This window comes from Muntiacus reevesi, chromosome 2, assembly GCF_963930625.1.
Source record: "Muntiacus reevesi chromosome 2, mMunRee1.1, whole genome shotgun sequence".
Lineage (NCBI taxonomy): Eukaryota > Metazoa > Chordata > Mammalia > Artiodactyla > Cervidae > Muntiacus > Muntiacus reevesi.
In genome coordinates this window covers 23,567,475-23,588,053 of record NC_089250.1, presented here as the reverse complement: position 1 = coordinate 23,588,053, position 20,579 = coordinate 23,567,475, and the positions used below count along the sequence as shown (strand labels likewise).

The window sequence follows — 20,579 nt, the reverse complement described above, 5'->3', positions numbered from 1 at the left end:
ATGAAGACCCAGTGCAGCCATAAATAAATTAATTATAAAGTTAAAAAAATTAAAAACACTAAAAATAAGGAAATGGAGATAACAAATTCTGCAAGATTTAAGGAAATCACCTGGTTTTTATGGAGATACTGTGAAGTAAATATGAAGAATCAAGAGTGAATTAGTATGATCTATATATATACAACAGCAACTTGACTGAGCATTTTCTATAGCAAAACCATAGTTTCAGCTGACCTCTCTATAAACATTAAAGTAACTGTAGTTATTACTTTTTATACTTTAATCTTATTCATGTTTTATTTCTTAAAAAAATTGTATCTTTTGAAAAATGTCTAGTTGGCAATTGCGTTATTTTCTAATCTTTTCATTGTTTACCAGTATCCAAAATTTACTTACTGTTGGCATTGGGAAATGAAAAGCACTGAACACTTCTCATTGTTGGAATGACTGAAAAACTCTAATTCTGATCAGATCCAACAGATGGCAGTGATGCTATAAATTAATAGTTTAAGCTATTCTAATATAGAGAATCTGCCCCTCAGGAAATGTCAACTAAGAACAAACGCTCTCGGTAGTTACATAAATAATGTAAAACTTTGATATGACTAATTGAATTTAAGAAGTACAATGTAAATATGTAGTTTAGCTGAAATAGTACTTCTTTCAAAAATAAACAACTTTCTCCTTTCTAAAAAGTATTATAAATTGAGAATTGTCAAAAAGATCAACAATGAACCAAAAAAGGATAATGGTGTCCAAATTAACTAACTGGTTTACATTTTTAATGCTTTTTTAAACAATTATTTATTTATTTGGCTGCACCGGGTCTTAGTTGTGGCATGTAGGACCTAGTTCCCCAACCAGGGATTGAACTCAGGTCTCCTGTATTGGGAGCTCAGAATCTTAGCCACTGGAACATCAGGAAAGTCCCCTGGATTGCATAATTATATAAAATTCATTGTTGTTTCTCTGTTTCCATTTCCACCTATTTCTTTCTATGGCGGTTGTTTTAACCTCACTTGTTACTTATTCACTTAAAAATGATTTTACTTTTTTCCCTCCTATCACTTTAAATAAGTGACTTTGGCTCTTCTGGTCCTCTTTTCCTGTACCCTCAAGCTTATTCTTATTCATTGCCTTTTGTCCAATTTGAGTTACTTTATTCTGCAGATAATACAGAATGAAAAGTATGGCTAGAAGACTCTTAGAACTAAGTTGCTTTCCACTTTGTGAATGAGATTCTGTGAAAACAAACAACACAATACAGATGATCGCTTTCTATTTTAAGTTATCGGCATTGGTTGATAACTTCTTTCACTGTCATTTTCCTTGTGATTGTGTTGTTGGTGTGCGCCCACTCCCCCACCCTACCCCCCAAATGCTATTATGGGATGGGGACTACTCTAGATGCTTGTTGTGTGTCAGTGAATTAAACAGACAAAGGTGCTGGGAGCTGGTCAGAGAACAGAATGAATGAGCTGTGTGTTGCTAAGAAAATGCTAAGAGCTCTGAGAAAAGGGCAGCAGGAAAGGAGGCTGGAGAAGGTATGTGGGTGGTGTGCTGTGACCACAGTGGTCACCATCGGCCTTCTTGGGGTGGCATTTGTGCAGACTTGAGGGGGTGGGGAACTGCGTGGTAGGCATTCATGGAGTAGGAGAACATTCCATACAGAAAGGATGGTCATGCAAAAGGCCTAAAGCAAAACACTCCTGGGAGGTGAACGGACTTTCAGAATAACTTTATTGTCTATTTTACTCTTCATCATTTTACTCCCTGACAGTAGCTTGTTTGTTTATAAGTAAAAGGGTTTGTGTTTCTTGAATTATTGTTTAAATTACACTTTACTTATCCATAACTCAAAAATACCTGGAGACTTCACATATCCAGAACACACATGAGAACTATCAGAAAATGAAAGAAAAGAAAGAAATGGCCTATGAGGACCAAAACACCACTTAGAGATGTGGCCTCAGGTCCTCCATTATTATCTTTTATACAAAATTTGATAAAGCTAGGTTAACTGGTAGCCAAGCTTTACACTGACTGAAAAGAAGGGATTTCAAGAGACCGTTAGCAGGGTTGGCCCTACCCATCAATTCTAGAGCCAGCAGTGAACATTAACACGGCCAGCCTGTGTAAGGAGTCAATAAAATGTATCAGCCCAAAGGCGCTCCAACCTGGAGGCTATCCTCAGCAACTGGGCAAGCATCCACCTTCCCTAAGGAGCCTGAGTACACTACCATGAGTGGATGATAGCCACTTACTCAAAATGATAACCACAGTGCATCCCCTCTCCTCTCCCAAGTTTAATGACCATACAATCAGAAATTTGGAAGGGGAGGATTTTAGATTTTTATTCAAATTCATTATATATTTTAGAAACCCTTTATTGGTTATAGAATTAAATTTTCAAGTGTCCAGAAGACTTTATCTAGGAAGCCACATTCACTGACAAAAACAACTAAGTGAGATCTTTTGGTACCAATTAAAGTCATACTTATAATTAAAGTTGAAAATCTTCCACAAAGAGGTATGGGTGGTCTGGTGGTTTGTCACTGCTACCAAATTTCTCATCATCATGTTTTTATTTGTCTCTGTTTTTGGTTCTTAGAACTTTGACATTCATTCATTGTCATATTATTTTATTACATTTCAATGTGTTTTCTTTTGGAAGAAAGCAAGATATATGCAAATCTGAATTCATGTATTTTATAAAGTTTTATGCATATTATAAAAATGTTTTTAGATTATAAAAATACTTTGACTTAAAAGCATTTGTCAATTTTTCAAGAAAAAAAAAGTCATCACAAAGTATGCTCCTCCTTCCTCCAGTTGGTTTTCTCTTTTTACTTTAGAAAATTTTGATTTACCCTCAACGTACATAAAGGAAGTTATACCAGGATCATATGTTGTTATAACAAGCCAGTGATCATCTAATTCATGAGGTGAGTCTCCAACTCCAGAAGGTGCCCTGAGTTTAAGAACCAGAAATCCATTTTAGGCACCTTGAGATATGAGTGTAGGGGAAGGGGTTACATTTTAATAACAAAACTGGAATTCTCAGCCCTTCACTGCATTAAAAAAAAAAAAAAAATTAGGCTACCAAATATCAAGTATCCCAACAGCTACTAAACATACCTGGAAGACATCAACTCTGGGTTTTTGCTTTATTCTCTTACTATTAATACTTAGATGTGGTGGAAAAGCGACTTTCTAACTATTTCAATTCCAGTTACCCAGCAGCAGAGCCAGGGACTCAGCCTTCGATCCTGCAGTACATTGCTAGGAAAGGGGATGAAATGGACTGTTTCCAAAAACTGATATTGGAAACACTCACCCATGCCGAGTTTGATATAATTTTTTAAAGGTCATTTGAGTAGGTACTACAAATAACCAATCATTGTTGTGGTCTCTTCTGTTGTAGTTAGCTTAGGAGACCCTAGGAGACTGACTGGAAGGATTGGCAATGGGGCTTGCTTGTTTTCATTCCTTTTGATTGACGACAGAATCTTTTTCAACCCCAGTTCTCAGAGTTTGGCATAAACAGGTCAAATCTGACTCTGTATTTTTCTCAAAACCATTAATTTTCAGTATCTTTTAGCTCAAAAAGTCCAAAGTAAAAGCTACACAGACCTCAAAAAAACCACTTTCAATCAAGTCCCATTTCCCTTAGCAGACATAAGTTGGAAAAAGAAATCAGAATGTACAGTACATGATAGGTTAAAGAAATAACAGCAATTAAAATTGATAAGAAAAACTAAGTAACAAAAGTAAAGTTGATTATCATAGAAGAAAAGTCAGGCACCATCTAGTCCTAATTGACCTCTCTGTGGACAAAATGGAACTATATCGGCAGATAACAAAAATTTGATAAATGGAAAATTGAGAGAAAATCTGAAGGCAGCTTCTTTGAGTATTACTTATCATCCTGATTGTCTAGGATGTTATATAAAACTGTGAAACGAGGTAAGCCAGGCAATCTCACGTCAAATCAAGACAGCTATACACTCTAGAGGCCTTTTAGAGTATTTTAGACAATATATAAATCTAAATGCACTGGAGATTGAAGCGTTTTGGTGTCACTGATAAGATTTTTGCACTGGTGGGACTATACTCGAAAAATCATTGAGTATGCTGTTTTCAAATTGCTACTTACTATGCCCTGATATTCCAGACATGTGTGTGCTTTCATGCACATGATGATGCACGCTGAATTTAGGAAATTATTGTGTCAAAGATTGTAGCTCTTAAAGGAACACAGTTTTGTTTTGATGCTTATGCATTTTGGCCACATATTGGGCATTGTTAGATTTTTAGTCTTTCCATCAAGATCTTATTAAATATTTGTGTGTGAGTAGAGAAAAAGAAAGAAAGGGTAAGAGATAGATGAAACATATGATGGGGTGGAGGAGGATTTATTTCAAATAAGGAAGGGATAGTTTTAGCAGCAATGCCAGAAAACCATAATATGTGAATGTTAAAAACTGACAAAATGACATGGTTAATTTTATGGGTCAACTTGACTGGGTTAAGGGGTGCCCAGATAGCTGGTGAAACATTGTTTCTGAGAGTGTCTGTGAGAATGTTTCTGGAAGAGGTCAGCATTTGAATGAATCAGTAGACTGAATAAAGATTCCTCTTTTCAGTGTGCGTGGGCATCATCCAATTCATTGAGGAACTACACAGAACATAGTGGGGGCTTCCAAGGTGGCTCAGTGGTAAAGAATCTGCCTGCCTATGTAGGAGACGCAGGAGACACAGGTTTGATATCTGAGATGGGAAGATCCCCTGGAGGAGGAAATGACAACCCATTCCATATTTTTGCCTGGGAAATCCCATGGACAGAGGAGCCTGGCAGGCTACAGTCCATGGAGTCATAAAGAATTGAATCATGACTGAGTACACATGCACAGAACAAAGAAGGAGGAAGGGTGAATTTCTTGAGATGGGGCAACCATCATCTGCTTTTCTTGGACATCAGTGGTCCTGGTTCTCACACTGGGACTGACCATCACCACCATCTTTCCTGGTTCTCCAAGTCACAGATGGCAGATCCTGAGACTTCTCAGTCATCATAAGCTCATGAGTCAATTCCTATAATAAATCTCATTACACACACACACACACACACACACACACACACATCTTCCATTGGTTCTGTTTCTCTATAGAACCCTAATACTCATACCATATTTAGGGAGGGTAAATAATTGTTTTTTACTCTTCTTTATTTATTTAGATTATTCATTGAGGTTACATTGGTTTGTAACATTATACAAGTTTCATATTTCTACTTCTGTATACACTATGGTGTGCTCACCACTAAAAATTTACTTTCCATTGTCACTGTACAGTTGATCCCCTTTACCTGTTTTGCAGTCCTCCTGCCCCTTTCTCTCTGGTAACTGCTGCTCTTTTTTTTTTTTTTTTTTTTTTTGTATCCTCAAGTTTTTTTCTGTTTGGTTGGGCTGTTCATTAATTTTGCTGGCTAGTTTTTTATATTCCCATAAGAGTGAAATCAGATAATATTTGTCTTTCTCCATCTGATTTATTTCACTCAGCATGGTATCTTCAAGGCACATCCATCTTATTGCAAATGGCATTAATCACTTTATTTATGAAAGTTTATTTATGTATTTCCTGTACAGATGATAAGATTGCTTCTAGAAATTCTTACTGTTTTATAAGCAACCTTATCATCTGTAGAGGAAATAGCAAGCCTTTGGAGTCCAATAGATCAGACTTTCATTTCCAGCTCCTCTATTTGAATGAATATGTGTACCCAGGAAAATTAGGGAAACCTGCAGAACCTCTGTTTCCTCAGTTAGTAGATGGATTATCCCGACAATTAAAATTTTAAATGAATATAAATTACATGCCACGGTGTTTGGAATACAGAGGACATTCCTTTTCAACTTTTTCCATAGGTATTTACTGACGATACATTGTTTTCAATGGACTTTTAAAGTGTTTCTCGATTTTATCTACTGTTTGTCCCTTTAAAAACTGATTCTTTAAAATTTTTTTCTTGATTTACCAATATTTGTAGAATGTTGTCTTTAGCATTTCCCAGCATTATCCAATTTTCTTTGTTCTGGAACCTTCTACAAGGCTTAGCCTCTTACCTACATCAAATGTCCCACCTGTTTTCCCAACAAGCCCAGAAACCCTCAAGATTTCATGATGTTTTTGGAAAACAGGCCTATCTGCTGACTCTTATTTTCATAAGGGTTCCTAAGGAATAACCCAACATGGAAGCATCTGAAAGGACATGTAAACTGCCTTGAAAGGCAGGAGATTACAATGAGCTCATCTTGGCCTGTTAAACATCCTGCGAGTTGTGTTGATTGAGTCTTTTTGTACTCACTTCGCATTAGCAGGATTGGAGGTGGTCAGATTTGCCAAGGCAAGGGCAGCAGCTTCCCTCACTTCTTCACTGTCACTTTTTAGCAGCTGAATTAACTGAGGGATTCCTACAGAAAAAGAAAAGTAAAATGTGACTGTACAGATATCCATGTGAACTAGAAAACAGCAGCCTAAACATGTTCAGTGGGGAAGGAAATGGCAACCCACCCCAGTATTCTTGCCTGGGATATCCCATGGACAGAGAGGAGCCTGGTGGGCTACAGTCCATGTGGTTGCAAAAGAGTTGGACACAACTTAGAGACTAAATAACAAAAACAACATCTTCAAAGTGGCTTCTCCCAGTGTGCTTACCTTGATTATTGAAAAATTCTTTGGTGCCCGAATTCTCACACATTGCTGAAATAGCTTGGGAAGCGGCAATTTTAGTTCCATCGTTTTCAGAACCCAAAAGGCTTACAAGACATTTTTCGACTTCCAGTTCATGAAAAAGTTTTCTATTTTCAGCTTTCATAAACCAAAAAGGGTAAAAAATATCAGAATTTTGTTACAAAAACTGTGCAAATATAAAGACTTCTCCATCCAAAAATGATGGGAATTCAAACTATTTGTTAGCTTTAATCATAGTCTTAAGCTAGACAAAATATATACTTATTTAATCTTTAGAACATAGTGAATGTGCCAAATGAATTATGGGTATTGCACTTTTTTCTTATTCTATTATATGGTATGAATACTATGGCAGACAAAATTCTATAATAAGAAAGAGGCAAGTTTCAGACTTAGTAAGAACTTACTTTCACTAGTCATGTGCTGTATTCACACACGCTGTCTTCTCACTGAGCACAAAACCTGTTTATTTTAAATACAAAGTCCAATATTTGAAGAATGCCTAAAATGTATAAACCTGTAAGCTAGATGCTCAAGAGAAGAGCAGAGAAAGTAAAAATGAGTAATAAAGTGTGATTCTAAGGAATTAAATTCCTTAAATTCTTAAGGAATTTATAATCATCTTTTTTCTTGTTACAATACATGCTGACATAGCAAAAATGAAAATAACTGCTAAGTTGTCATAAACATAATATAAACATAGTACAATTCAGTCTGCAAACAAATAAAGTACCTGCCATGATGTTCACTCCACTATAAAACACTAGATTGAAAACCAAGGTATTCTTAATGTTCTTTTTGTTCCTGGTGCTTTCCTGTCAATTTAGTTTGATTTTCTAGTAAGTGACAGCCTCATTACTGTACAAAAGCAAATACTACATTGAATTAAATTCAATGCAGTATTTAGAGTATATAGACTATTAAACAATTTTTTGTTTTGTATTCTGTATTTAATCCTAAGTAAATTATTATTTATTAAAAGCATATACTAGGTAATATTTACATTAAATGAAACTCAGTTTTAATGCTATAATAGAAAAACACAAGTTGGAAAAGAAACAGTTTACAAATAATTTCTTGCTAATTACAGTTTCTTAGAAAATTTTGTCATAAGTTTGATTCTCATTAATAGATTGCCAGGAGAAATATCAACAATCTCACATATCAGATGATACAACTCTAATGGCAGAAAGTGAAGAAGAACTAAAGAGCCTCTTGATAAGGGTGAAAGATAACAGTTGAAAAAGCTGGCTTAAAATTTAACATTCAAAAAACTAAGATCATGTCACCAGTCCCATCAGTTCATGGCAAATAGAAGAGGAGAAAGTGGAAACAGTGATAGATTTTATTTTCTTGGACTTCAAAACCACTGCAGATGGTGACTGTAGCTATGACAAACCTAGACAGCATATTAAAAAGCAGAGGCATCACTTGGCCGATAAAGGTCCATATAGTCAAAGCTATGGTTTTTTCAGTAGTCATTGTGAGCATTGGACAATTAAGAAGGCTGAGCACCAAAGAATTGATGCTTTTGAATTTTGGTGCTGGAGGAGACTCTTGAGAGTCCCTTGAACTGCAAGTCAGTCCCAAAGGAATCAATCAATCAATCAAGTCAAACCAGTCAATCCTAAAGGAAATCAACCCTGAATATTCATTCGAAGGACTTATGCTAAAGCTGAAGCTCCAGTCCTTTGGCCACTTGATGTGAAGAGCCAACTCATTGGGAAAGAATCTGACGCTGAGAAAGAGCAAAGGCAAAAGGAGAAGGGGGAAGCAGAGGATGAGGTGGTTAGATAGCATCACCAACTCAATGGACATGAATTTGAACAAATTCCGGGAGATAGGGAGGAGAGGGGAGCCTGGTGTGCCTGGGGAGCCTGGTGTGCCTAGGGCAGCCTGGGGTCACAAAGAGTCACACATGACTTAGCAGCTGAACAATGACGACAAGTCTTTAATAAAGTCAATGTAAATGATTAAAATAGAAGGATGTGTGATATATGCTCTTAGAATGTTAATGTGCAAAAAAAGAATCAGTCAGTCACTTCAGTCGCTCAGTCATGTCCAGCTCTTTGTGACCCTGTGGACTGTAGCACCCAGGCCTCCCTGTCCATCTCCATCTCCAGGAGTTTACCCAAACTCATGTCCATTGAGTTGATGATGCCATCCAACCATCTCATCCTCTGTTGTCCCCTTCTCCTCCTGCCTTCAATCTTTCCCAGCATCAGGGTTTTTTCAAATGAGTCATTTCTTCACATCAGGTGGCCAAAGTATTGGAGTTTCAGCTACAGCATCATTCCTTCCAATGAATATTCAGGACTGATTTCCTTTAGGATGGACTGGTTGGATCTCCTTGCAATCCAAGGGACTCGCAAGAGTCTTCTCCAACACCACAGTTCAAAAGCATCAATTCTTCATCACTCAGCTTTCTTTATAGTTCAACTCTCACATCCATACGTGACTACTAGAAAAACCATAGCTTTGACTAGATGGACCTTTGTCGACAAAGTAATGTCTCTGCTTTTTAATATGCTGTCCAGGTTGGTCATAACTTTTCTTCCAAGGAGCAAGCATCTTTTAATTTCATGGCTGCAGTCACCATCTGCAGTGATTTTGGAGACCAAGAAAATAAAGTCTGTCATTGTTTCCACTGTTTCCCCATGTTTGGCATGCAGTGAGGGGACCAGAGGCCATGATCTTAGTTTTCTGAATGTTGAGCTTTCAGCCAACTTTTTCACTCTCCTCTTTCACTTTCATCAAGAGGCTCTTTAGTTCTTCGCTTTCTGCCGTAAGGGTGGTATCACCTGTATATCTGAGGTTATTGCTATTTCTTGATTCCAGCTTTTGCTTCTTCCAGTTCAGTGTTTCTCATGATGTACTCTCCATGTAAGTTAAATAAGCAGGGTGACAATATACAGACAATATACCAGAAAAAGAATATTTTGGTAGAAAAAAATGTTGATATTAACTTAGATTACATCGACATGTGGAATTAATTACTTGTGCATATTTTAATTAACATTTTTTCCCAGAGATATCTTCAGAAATTATAGCAACTAGGTTTCCACTTTTAGGTTAATACATGATTTGTCTTCTTTCAACAATGTTTTTTTAAAATCGCCCTTTTTCACAGAAGCAGTGTCATGGTCAGATGTCACTATCTTTGCAAATACCCCTTTGGTCTTTGTTCATCTGATACACAGATATATGCCGAGCAATCTGGCCATCACTGGCACAAGGGAAGTCACTAACACTTCTGCTCATTTGTCTTAAACCAATCATGAACCATGTCCTGTAATCCTATCATTTTAATCCTTTGCTCCTTTTATTTAAAATTGGAATTCAGTCAGGCCATGACTGTTTCATTAAAAAACTAATACTTAAATCTCAAGTATGTGGCCCTTAAAATGTTTTAAAATATATGTAGTCCTTATTAGTTTTCCCTGAATAACCAAGATCTCAAACTTTTCCAGAATCTCTAAGTTAAAATGTCAGATGTATAATTAAGACTTCCATTATGGCACTAAATCAACTTTGCTAAACAGAACCTCTGAGTGGACTCCATCAGGAAAACTGACCAAAGGAATTAATTTGAAAAGACTAACTTTGGAGTATGTGGTTGTTGCAATAAAAAAAAAAAAAAAAACACAAAAAACAGTGTATATGCAATTATAGCAACAATTTTTAAAAAATAATTTAAATACTGTGGGCAATTAGTTTCTCAACCCTGCTGGGAGTGTTCTCAAAATCCAGCTGTGCTCACCAAACCTCAAAAGTGCTAACTGCAGTGTGGCTATAATAGATTTAAAAGATGAATTAACATATTAACCAACTACCTTCTTTGAATTGCTACACTGAGAAGTGTTTACATTTTAATTACACTGATAATAAAGATGGCGAGGTAATTATATTACTAACAGCACCATGTCCTTTAAAACTACCGTCGGTTCAGTGTCACTAAGACAAAAAGCACGGGGTTTTGCGTCTGAGGATGAATCTGTGTGGTGACGCTTCTCTTCCCCGTCCTCAGACGCTGCTGGTGGCCGCCTGTGCTCTTGCTGAGGTGTCAGCGCCCGTTCGTAAACCCCATGGCAACATGGTGATTAGCGCCTTCCTCCTCCTGGTGCCAGGTCAAAGGCACGCTGATTTAGGGTGCATGTTAGAACTTTACTCAGCAAACAAAACTTAGAGTGTGTATTATGTGCTTTTGTTTGAACTGTGTTTTTGACATTCAGTGATGATTCTAATCCTAACCCCTAGTCTATAAAAATTTTTTTGATGATGATGGAAAGTAAAAAAAGAATGTTATAAATGAATACTGATCATTACATTGTTCTTAAAAACAGTATAAGGAGCTAAATTTGTAAAAACCTACTTATGAATGGAGTTAAGAAAATATAAACTGGACTACATCAAAATTTAAAACTTCTATGCATCAAAAGATACAATTAATAGAGATAAAAGGCAACCCACAGAATGGGAGAAAATATTTGCAAGTCATAGTTCTGATAAGGAATTAATATTTAGAGTATATAAAAAACTCCCACAATTCAATAACAAAAAAATTTAAACACATTTAAAAATGGGCAAAGGATTTGAATCGACACATCGTCTCCAAGATGTTCTAAGTGGCCGTTAAGCACATGAAAAAGATGCTAAAAATCATTAATTATCAAGGAAATGCAAATCAAGACAGAGAGCTACTACTTCACAGCTGTTAACATTAGTATATACATTTTTAAAGACAGAAAATACCAAGTATTGGCTAGAATGTGAAGAAATTGGAAACTTTGTGCCCCATTGATAAGACTGTAAAATGGTGTAGCTGCTATAGAAAATAGTATGGCAGTTCCGCAAAATAGTAAACATAGAATTACCATATGATTCAGCAATTCCACTTCTGGGTATATACCCCAAAGAATCGAAAGTGGGAACTCAGAGAGGTATTTGTGCATCTATGTTCATAGCAGCGTTATTCAGTGCACCCAAAAGGTGGAACCAATCCAGTGTCGATTAGTGGATGAATGGATCAACCAATGTGGTAGAAGCATACAGTGGCATACTTTTCAGAGTTACAAAGGGAAGGACCTCCTGACACATGCTGCAACATGAACGAACCTTTGTTAGAGGAAACGCTGGCTGAAAGCGCCCACCCTGCAGGCACCATAGTAACCGCTTCCGTGAGTTATTTTACAACAGGAGGTTCTCATAAGGAACGTGGAACTAACAAGCCACCACCAATTGGAAGAATTCGGGAAATGTCAAAAGGAGACACCACATGTCCTACTAACCTCCCAGAATCCTTCCTGCTGGCATCCATCTTGACTGAGCAATGTGTAAGCCACCAGGAAGGACCTGAGTCAGAATGATTGGCCAGAGACAACCCAGAAGCTAATCCCATCACCGTAAAACCCGAGCTATATGGCAGAACAGTTCTCTTGGGGTCCCTTGCCCTGTTGCTCTCCACTGGGGTGCCCCTTTCCAATAAAGTCTCTTGCTTCGTCAGCATGCATGTTTCCTTGGATACTCCATTTCCAGGTACTAGACAAGAGCCCATTCTTAGGCCCTGGAAGAGTTCCCCCCTTCTGCAACACCTTGAGGACATTATGCTGAATGAAATAAGCCGATCACAAAAGGACAAATATTGTATGATTCCACTTATAGAAAGTACTTACAGTCATAACTCAGAGAGACAGAAAGAATGATGGATTCCAGGGATGACAGGGAGGGAGAAGTGGGGGGCAGTTATTGATTCATGGGTACAGAGGGTCAGTCTTGTGAGATGAACCTTCCAACCGGTGGTTGGATGGTGGTGATGGTAGCACAACAGTGCAGAGGAATTTAATATCATTGGACTGTACTCTTAAAACTAGAGGTAAAGAACCCGCCTACCCATGCAGGAGACAAAAGAGATGCAGGTTTGATCCCTGGGTTGGGAAGATCCCCTGGAGGAGGACATGGCAACCCACTCCAGTATTCTTGCCTGGAGAACCCCATGGACAGAGGAGCCTGGCAGGCTACAGTCCATAGGGTCAAAAAGAGTCAGACACGATTGAAGTGACTTAGCATGCATGTACACTTAAAAATGGTGACGATGGAGAAATTTATACTACGTGTATTTCACGGTTTTTCAAAAAGGAAATGCTTTCCTCTCCTTTTCTTCAAACCTGCTCTTCTTCTCCAGTTCCCCATTTCTGTGAGTGGCACCATTCCATGTCCAGCTGTCCAGGCCAGAAACCTGGCCTTGTCCTTGGCACCACTTTCCTTTCCCCCCACCCCACACAGTCATTTCAACAAGCCCGTACGGACACTCCCAGGGTGTCGTGGGATCTCACGGCAAATGCCTCCAAGTCCATCTTGACCCCCATGGCTCTATTTCAGGATCCCTTCTCTCACCTAGGTCACAGCAGCAGTGCCCTTTCCTGATCTTTCCATGAATGGGCGCACACACATCTAATCTCTTCTTCACTTTGTAGCAAGAGTGCTCATTCTTTAAAAAGTGAAAAACTGCAGTGTTCCCTCCCTTCTCTAAGTCATTTGAGTGGCACTTCTTTGCTATGAAAATAAAGTCCAAAGCCCTTCAACTTGGTTCGGGATGCCCATTAGCATTTGATGCCTCATTACAACTCCAGCCTTATCTCTCAGTTTCCTGCTGCATTCTATTCACTGGCCATTCTGAAAACTTCCAGTTCTGAAACTTACCACATTCTGTCCCTCCCTGACCTTTACACACTGTTCCTTCTCCTCAGAGCACTGCCGAGCCTCCCCAACCCCACCAGGACCTTCTCTGCACAGCCAGTTCCCATCGTCCACTCTACATCCTCCCTAGCCAAATCACCTCTTCCAAGAAGGCTCGTCTGATCCGAGTCTGGGTTAGGTGACCCTCCTAGGGGATCTTCTTTGCCCACCATCAGGCACATTGAACACAGCATTATGATTGTCTGCTTACTTGCCTGCCTTGGATTTGTTGACACAAACTGGGGGCTTAATGAATCATTAATAAACAAATTCATCAACAGCTCCAGAGAGGCTGTAGCTCACTCACAGACACATCCCTAGGTCACTGCAGCACCAGGAGTGTTAATTAGTAGTAGAACTCAAACATAAGAGCTCTCCATCCAGTGCTCTTGTCACAGCTGTATCATGTGAAGGGTAATAAACCCACTAAACTCACTATCACAAGAGAGACTGCAACCCAAAGAGACCTTATATAACAATTGTAGATTTGACACTGCCCGTGTCTTTCCACTGCCCTCTCGTCTGGTCTCAAGTAACTAAGAAGGCCTGGGATAGACAGAGAACAGAACTGACCAGGTATGACAGGGCCCAAGTTCCTTTTGGGAGAATTCTGAACTAAGCAATTTTGCCAGCATTAATTTTATGGTCTGTCTTTAGAGTAGGCCTTTATGATACAACTGATGAGGTCACTCTCTCTATTGACTTTGTACTGAGCAGTGAACTTCAGCATACTGCATTAAATCTGGGCTTTGAAGAAATCCAGTATGGGTGGAAAAGGAAATGTTCTTCATAATACACACATGGACATATATACAGATGTGAGTATATATGTTTAGAATATAAATCACTTAAACCAGTCAAAGCTGTCATCATTTATAAGAGGAGTGATGTGGAAGGGGAAAATAAAATCACATCCTTTATTAAATAAAATATGCCAAATATACATAAATTGAAACTATAATTTCATCTTCAGTGCTCATGATGTAATTAATCTCTCATATTTTACAGGTTTATGTCAACATAGCTTGCCAGTGAAATGAAAAGTGTATTTTGTATATAGTATGAGCATATTATTTTTCATAGCTATATTACATGGCACAGCCAGACTCCAGCTGCAACTCAAAATTACTGTATAGATATCATTCCAAATGTGGATTTATTGAAATGAAATTTTCAGGATCACAAACAGTGCATGCATTCTGTAAAATTTCAAAATCAGGAGAAATCAAGGCTTAAAACTTAATTTAGGAAAGAGCTGTTTTTTTAAAGGTATAATTAAATCACATCGAGTTTATTATATCCTTGGTGAAGCAACCTCTATCTTCACTTATGGGCATTGTGATGAATTTCAACCTTCAATATTAAGTATAGCACTATCCTCAAATGCCCATTTAAAAGAAGACAAATAAAAAATAAAAAAATAAAAAATTTAAAAAAATTAAAAAAAGCAGACAAATAGTTTAGCATTTTTTAGTACTAATCGGAATCAAGAATACAGGAGGAAATAGGTATGCTTAGTTTATATAAAATGAGACATACGGTCATAAGCGGCTTTAGCAATTGCTCTTGCTGCGTTCTTCTGAATTTCAGGAATTGTAGAGTTTTCTGCAAATGACAGGAACTTCTTAAGACCCCCTGTTTGCTGAATCAGCACCATAGTATCCATATCTTCAATGCAATTGGCCACCACGGAAAGAGCTTCTATGTGAAGGTCATTCAATTCCTAATGATAAAAACAAACACAACTTTAGAAAACTGTAGTAAAAGCAATTCACACTTGCCAAATTTTACAACAAGAGGGAACTCCGATCAGTCAGAATATAATAAAATTAATTTTGTTGTGACAGAGGCCCAAGGAAACAGTTCTGTTTATTAACATAACATCACTCTCCCTAGCCACTTGTCCCATCTCTTCTCATTTCCCCTAGTTTAAAATATTTCATAGATAAAAAATAATTGCTGGAAACTCCCAGTAGTGGTATCCCAGTGAAGTTGCTCAAACAGCCTTTCATCGACAACAGCTTTATTTTTTTAGTTTTTTTTTTGATTGGAGTGTAATTGCTTTACAATGCTGTGTTCGTTTCTGCTGTACAATGTCAAGAATCAGCTATATGCACACATATATCCTGGACAGTAACTTTAAAATCTAAAAAAAAAAAAGAATGGTTTTTGTTAAAGCAAACAGAAGTTGAAGGGAAGTATATTCCTTAAAACCTCCAGTTGGTAGAAGGAGTTATGGTGAGTGGGCAACTTTCTTGCCTGAGGAACCTCCAGAGTCCCCACAGCAGCAGAAAATTGCAACCTTATATCTGAACAGTTAGAAATGTAAGGTAGAAATCCTTAAAGTGAAAGAAACACAGCAAGGATGCTCCACCGCCATGGTATTCTGTACAGCATTGCTTCTGATCAAGGAACTCACTTCACAGCAAGAGAAGTGGAGCAGCGAGCACATGGGCACAGAGGTCACTGGCCTTCCCAGGGCCCCACCATCCTGAAGTAGCTGGCTTGGTACGGGGGCCTCTGGGAGACTCCGCTACAACAGGGCTGTGTGTGCTCTGAAACAGCATTCAGTATATGGTGCTGTTGCTCCCACAGCCACCGTTCATGGGCCCAGGAACCAAGGAGTGGACATATAGTGGCCCCGCTCACTGTTACCCATACTGATTCAGCAGCAAAATTTCTCTTTCCTGTACCCACACTCATAGGCTCTGCTGATCTAGAAATCTTAGATCCAAAGTGATGGATGCTTCCATCCAGAGACACAGCAGTGAGTCCAGTCCACTGAAATGAAATGAAATGACAGCCACCTGGTCTCTTTGGGGGCCTCCTGCCTCTGAACCAATAGGTGAAGAAGAGAGTTACTGTGTGGATTGGGGTGACTGATCCCAACGATCCAAGGGAAACTGGACTGCTGCTCCACAATAGGGGTGAGGAAGAGCATGCCTGCAATACAGGGAGTCCCTTATATCATCTCTTGGTAATACTATACCCTGTGATTAAGGTTGATGGAAAACTATAATGAGCCAATGCAGGCACAACTACAAATGGTCCAGACTCTTCAGGAATAAAGGTTTGGGTCACCACATCAGGTAAAGAATCAAGATGAGCTGGGGTACTTGCTGAGGGCAAAGAGAATATGGAATGGGTATTGAAAGAAGGTAGTTGTTATTTATACCAACCACAACCATGTGATCAGTTACAGAAAAGAGGACTGTAATTGTCATGAGTATTTCCTTATTTTGTTATGAATGTGTGTGTGTATGAAATATCTTTTTCTTCTCTCTCTTATCCCCTCAGGTAACATGAGATGTACTGACTTTATAATATAGTATTTTTAAAGTATTTTATTTTTAAAATATCTATTTCTTTAGTTGTCGGTGCCGGGTCTGAGTGGCAGCACTCGGGATCTTTGTTGCAGCATGTGAGATCTTTATTTGCGGCATGTGGGATCTAGTTCCTTAATCAGGGATCGAACCTGGGGTCCCTGCTGTGGGAGTGTGGGGTCTTAGCCACTGAACCAAAAGGGAAGTCCCTGTAATACAGTATTTAAGTAGGGGTAGTTTTATATCTTAGTATTTAAATTATGGGATGTGAAGGAGAAGAGTAAACATCACCCAAGGACTTTATACTTTCTCCTCTGGGGAAGGGGAAGGTGTGTTTTTGGTTGTACACAGGACAGTTGTATCATGTTAAGTGGAAGCTTTCATGATCTTTTATTGTTCTTATTTGGAGATTAATGATTTAGGAGCTCTGTATGGATGCCAAATTGACTAGCGATGGATTTGTGAAAACAAATTGTAAAATAAATGATTTGTGAAAACAAATTGTTTGTAATACAAACAATTTTTTGTTTTAACTTAGCTAGGACACAATATCCAGATATTTAGTCAAATGTTATTCTAGGTGTTTCCATGAATGTATTTTTTAGATGAGATTAATATTTAAATCAGTAAACTCACTAAAGCAGATTACTCTCCATCATATGTGGAAAATGACTCTTCTTGCCTTACCCTAGAGAAAACTAGAGCAGACAAAGGGTAGAAGACCAATTGCAGGTATTTCAAGATAAGACCATAAACAAAAATTTAAAAATCTTAAATCTTCTAAATCAGAAGATTAAAAAAAATTATTTTAGAATGGCCACTAGCATTAGGCTGATTTAACTATGCTGGTAAATATGTAGCAATAAGCAGATTAGTCCATTATACTTAATATCATGCTTAAATATAATAAAATTTCAATTTAAAAAATATTCCATAATATGCATTTATAACAACACTTAGGAGAGATACATCTTCTCATAGAGCATTCAATAAAGGTTACAGGTACCTTAGTTTCTAGGATCTTAATAAGCTGATCCACTCCTTGATTTTCTCTTAGCATGGCCCGGGACTCCTTATCATTTGTAATAACACCTAAGGTTTTGAGAGCCAACAACTGAATAATTGGATATTCTGACTTCAAGAGATCTAATATAGGAGGGGTGGCATTTAGTTCTTGAAGTGTTGCTCGGCACTGAAAATCCTGCCAGGAAAGACAAATGTTTAAATAAGTGACTTTTAAAGCAAAATATAGTCTCAAGAATAGAGACACTCTATTTTCTAACAAAGAACGTAAGTTATGTTCCCATCTTTACTTCAGATTCATTTCCAAAATAGCTCACAAACAAATATAAACAAACCCTCAACTGACAACACCAAAATATTCATATTAGCCCTACAGACATTGTCAGTAACAGGAAATACACATGATCCATGACTTCTCAGAAGCTACTATTTCTTTGTTTTGGGCCTTGTTCAGTTGCCAAGTTGTGTCCAATTCTTTGCACCCCCATGGACTGCAGCACCCGAGGCTCTTCTGTCCTCAACTATCTCCATTTCCAGCTTTGCTCTCCTCTATCCATCCCGCAACTGGCCCCTAATATTAAGCTTTCTTTGGACATAAAAATTGTAGGTTGTTGCTTATTATGGGTTGACTAGTATCCCCTCCAAATGTGTTGAAGTCCTAGCTCCCAGAACCTCAAAATGTGACCTTATTTGGAAATAGGATTGTTGCAGATATAATTAGTTAGGATAAGGTCATAGTGGAATAGTGGGTATTTAGTGGTGTCCTTATAAGACCAGTGTCTTTATGAGAGGAGGAGAGCGAGCCAACAGAGGGAAAGATTGCAATGACGAGGCTGCAAACCAGGGACCGTCAAGGATTCAGAGCTGCTGTCAGAAGCTAGGGAGAGAAAAGGAAGGATTCCACCCAGAGTCTGGGACAGCACAGTCCTGCTGACACCTTAAAGTCAGAAATTCAGCCTCTAGAACTGGGAGGGAATAGATTCCTGGTGTTTTAAGCCAGTCTGTAGTACTTCTTTACAGCAGTCCTAGGAAATGAATACACTGTTATTAACTAGTACTTCTGTTAGGAAGAAAAGGGGAGCTAAGTCTTAATAAGGAGATTTAGGATGAAACACACAAACACATCTGCAGGATTATTTAGGCCCGTAGGATGAAGAACAGTCACCAGAGGAGGGACACTGCTGCACTTGCTCTTCAGTAAGGGTAGGGGTAACACCAGTGGGTATCCAGCCACATGGCAAGGACATGCAGGGGCCAGGAATTCATGCTTTTGGGTGCCTTTTGTGATGAGTCCCTTTGTCATCTTTTGCTATTAATATATATTTTCTCTAGATATCTGTCTCTCAATGAACCTTCCCTCACCTTTGCTTTGATATCTCTTCTTTCACATTCTATTAATGGCTATTTAAAATGGTGTCTTATACTTGCAGTTGATCTAAGGCTTATCAAATGTGTGTCGGAATTGTTCAGAAACCTGAGCAGGAAAAGAAGCAGAGAAGGCTGTGCAAAGTGGCAGGGAGCTGACCTGCTGGTGATGTGAGGGTGTGCCTGTTGGGTTGGGGAGTGAGAGGTTGTGGGGGAGCGGCCAGAGGACAGGACAGGTGTAGGCGACGGGGTGGGGGGTGGGGGGAAAGGAAACCAGCATGCTACAAAGGAAGGTAGCATCTTGCAAATGTGAGCAATGAGTTTTGTTCAGCAAAACTCAACTCACTAGGTTTTCACCAACAAATAAACCTAATCCAAAATCTTAGTAAACTGCATAGGGTGCAATAGGGTACAACCCACTGGACCACCAGGATTAGATCAATAGGTAAGCCCAGGTCAAAAATAGTTCAACACTAATATTAGATTTCCTGTTTGGGAAGAAACGCATCTTACCTAGCATAAACCCACCATAGTCTGCAAGCCATTCTGTTCTTTTAAAATTAGGTTATGATTCTAAAATGCCCTTTCACGGAGGACAATTATTTTGTGGAAACTAAAATTCTCAACACTGAACTTCATTTTATTTTATTCTCTAAATGATAACTACTAAATAGTACTGAGATGAACTGATGAATCAAAACTGGAGCCTTCTAATAAGCTTTTTCCTTTTTTAATGGGAAAATAAATTCTATAACCAGTTTTTATCAAAACACATTTTTAGAAGTTAATCTCACCTGGACCAAGTTGTAAATGCACTCGATAGAATTTTTCTTCACATCTGGGTCTGGGCTACTTAGCAGTCTGATGAGAGGCTCTAATCCACCTTGTTCAAATATTTGCACTTTGCTGGTATACTCTACAGACATGTTTGCTAGGCAAAGACTAGCAAATTCGTGGATAACGACTTCTTCTGTGTATCAAAAACAAATAACACAAGTATGTAAAGGCTTATGCAACCATTATTTTAAAGCACACTTTGAAAACCAAAGCTCCACAAATCTTACTTTGGTTGGAGCCCATCTTAGTTTGAGAGATTTTAATGATAATTCACAATTGGTGTTTCATAAACTATTTTCAATAGACACTTTAATCGGAAGTGGATAAGAAACCATTCCCCATTTTTTAAATAGATGTAGGTTGCAGAGTTACCTTCTGGAGCCAGCCGAGCAATCACAGAATTCATGACATCTAACTCTCTTAACAGTTTTTTAACATCATCTACAAAAGAAGAAACAGAATATTAATGTTTAATAATAATAATAATGGCAATGTCTGTGGAATAGTTCTTTATGAGATAGGTTCTAATACTACCTAATTTTA

The 20,579-nt window shown here is 38.2% G+C and overlaps 1 protein-coding gene across 1 annotated transcript in view; it reads right to left on the bottom strand.

The window, feature by feature from the left end:
- The window catches only part of ARMC3 (armadillo repeat containing 3), an 86,699-nt gene that overhangs the window by 39,108 nt on the left and 27,012 nt on the right, over window positions 1-20,579 (bottom strand). The window contains exons 5-10 of the mRNA XM_065919559.1: window positions 20,409-20,477; window positions 19,994-20,169; window positions 17,818-18,012; window positions 15,028-15,211; window positions 6,718-6,870; window positions 6,368-6,473 (exon numbers count right to left, since the gene is read on the bottom strand). Of these exons, the coding sequence (XP_065775631.1) occupies window positions 6,368-6,473; window positions 6,718-6,870; window positions 15,028-15,211; window positions 17,818-18,012; window positions 19,994-20,169; window positions 20,409-20,477 (883 nt within the window). The remainder of the gene's footprint in view (window positions 1-6,367; window positions 6,474-6,717; window positions 6,871-15,027; window positions 15,212-17,817; window positions 18,013-19,993; window positions 20,170-20,408; window positions 20,478-20,579) is intronic.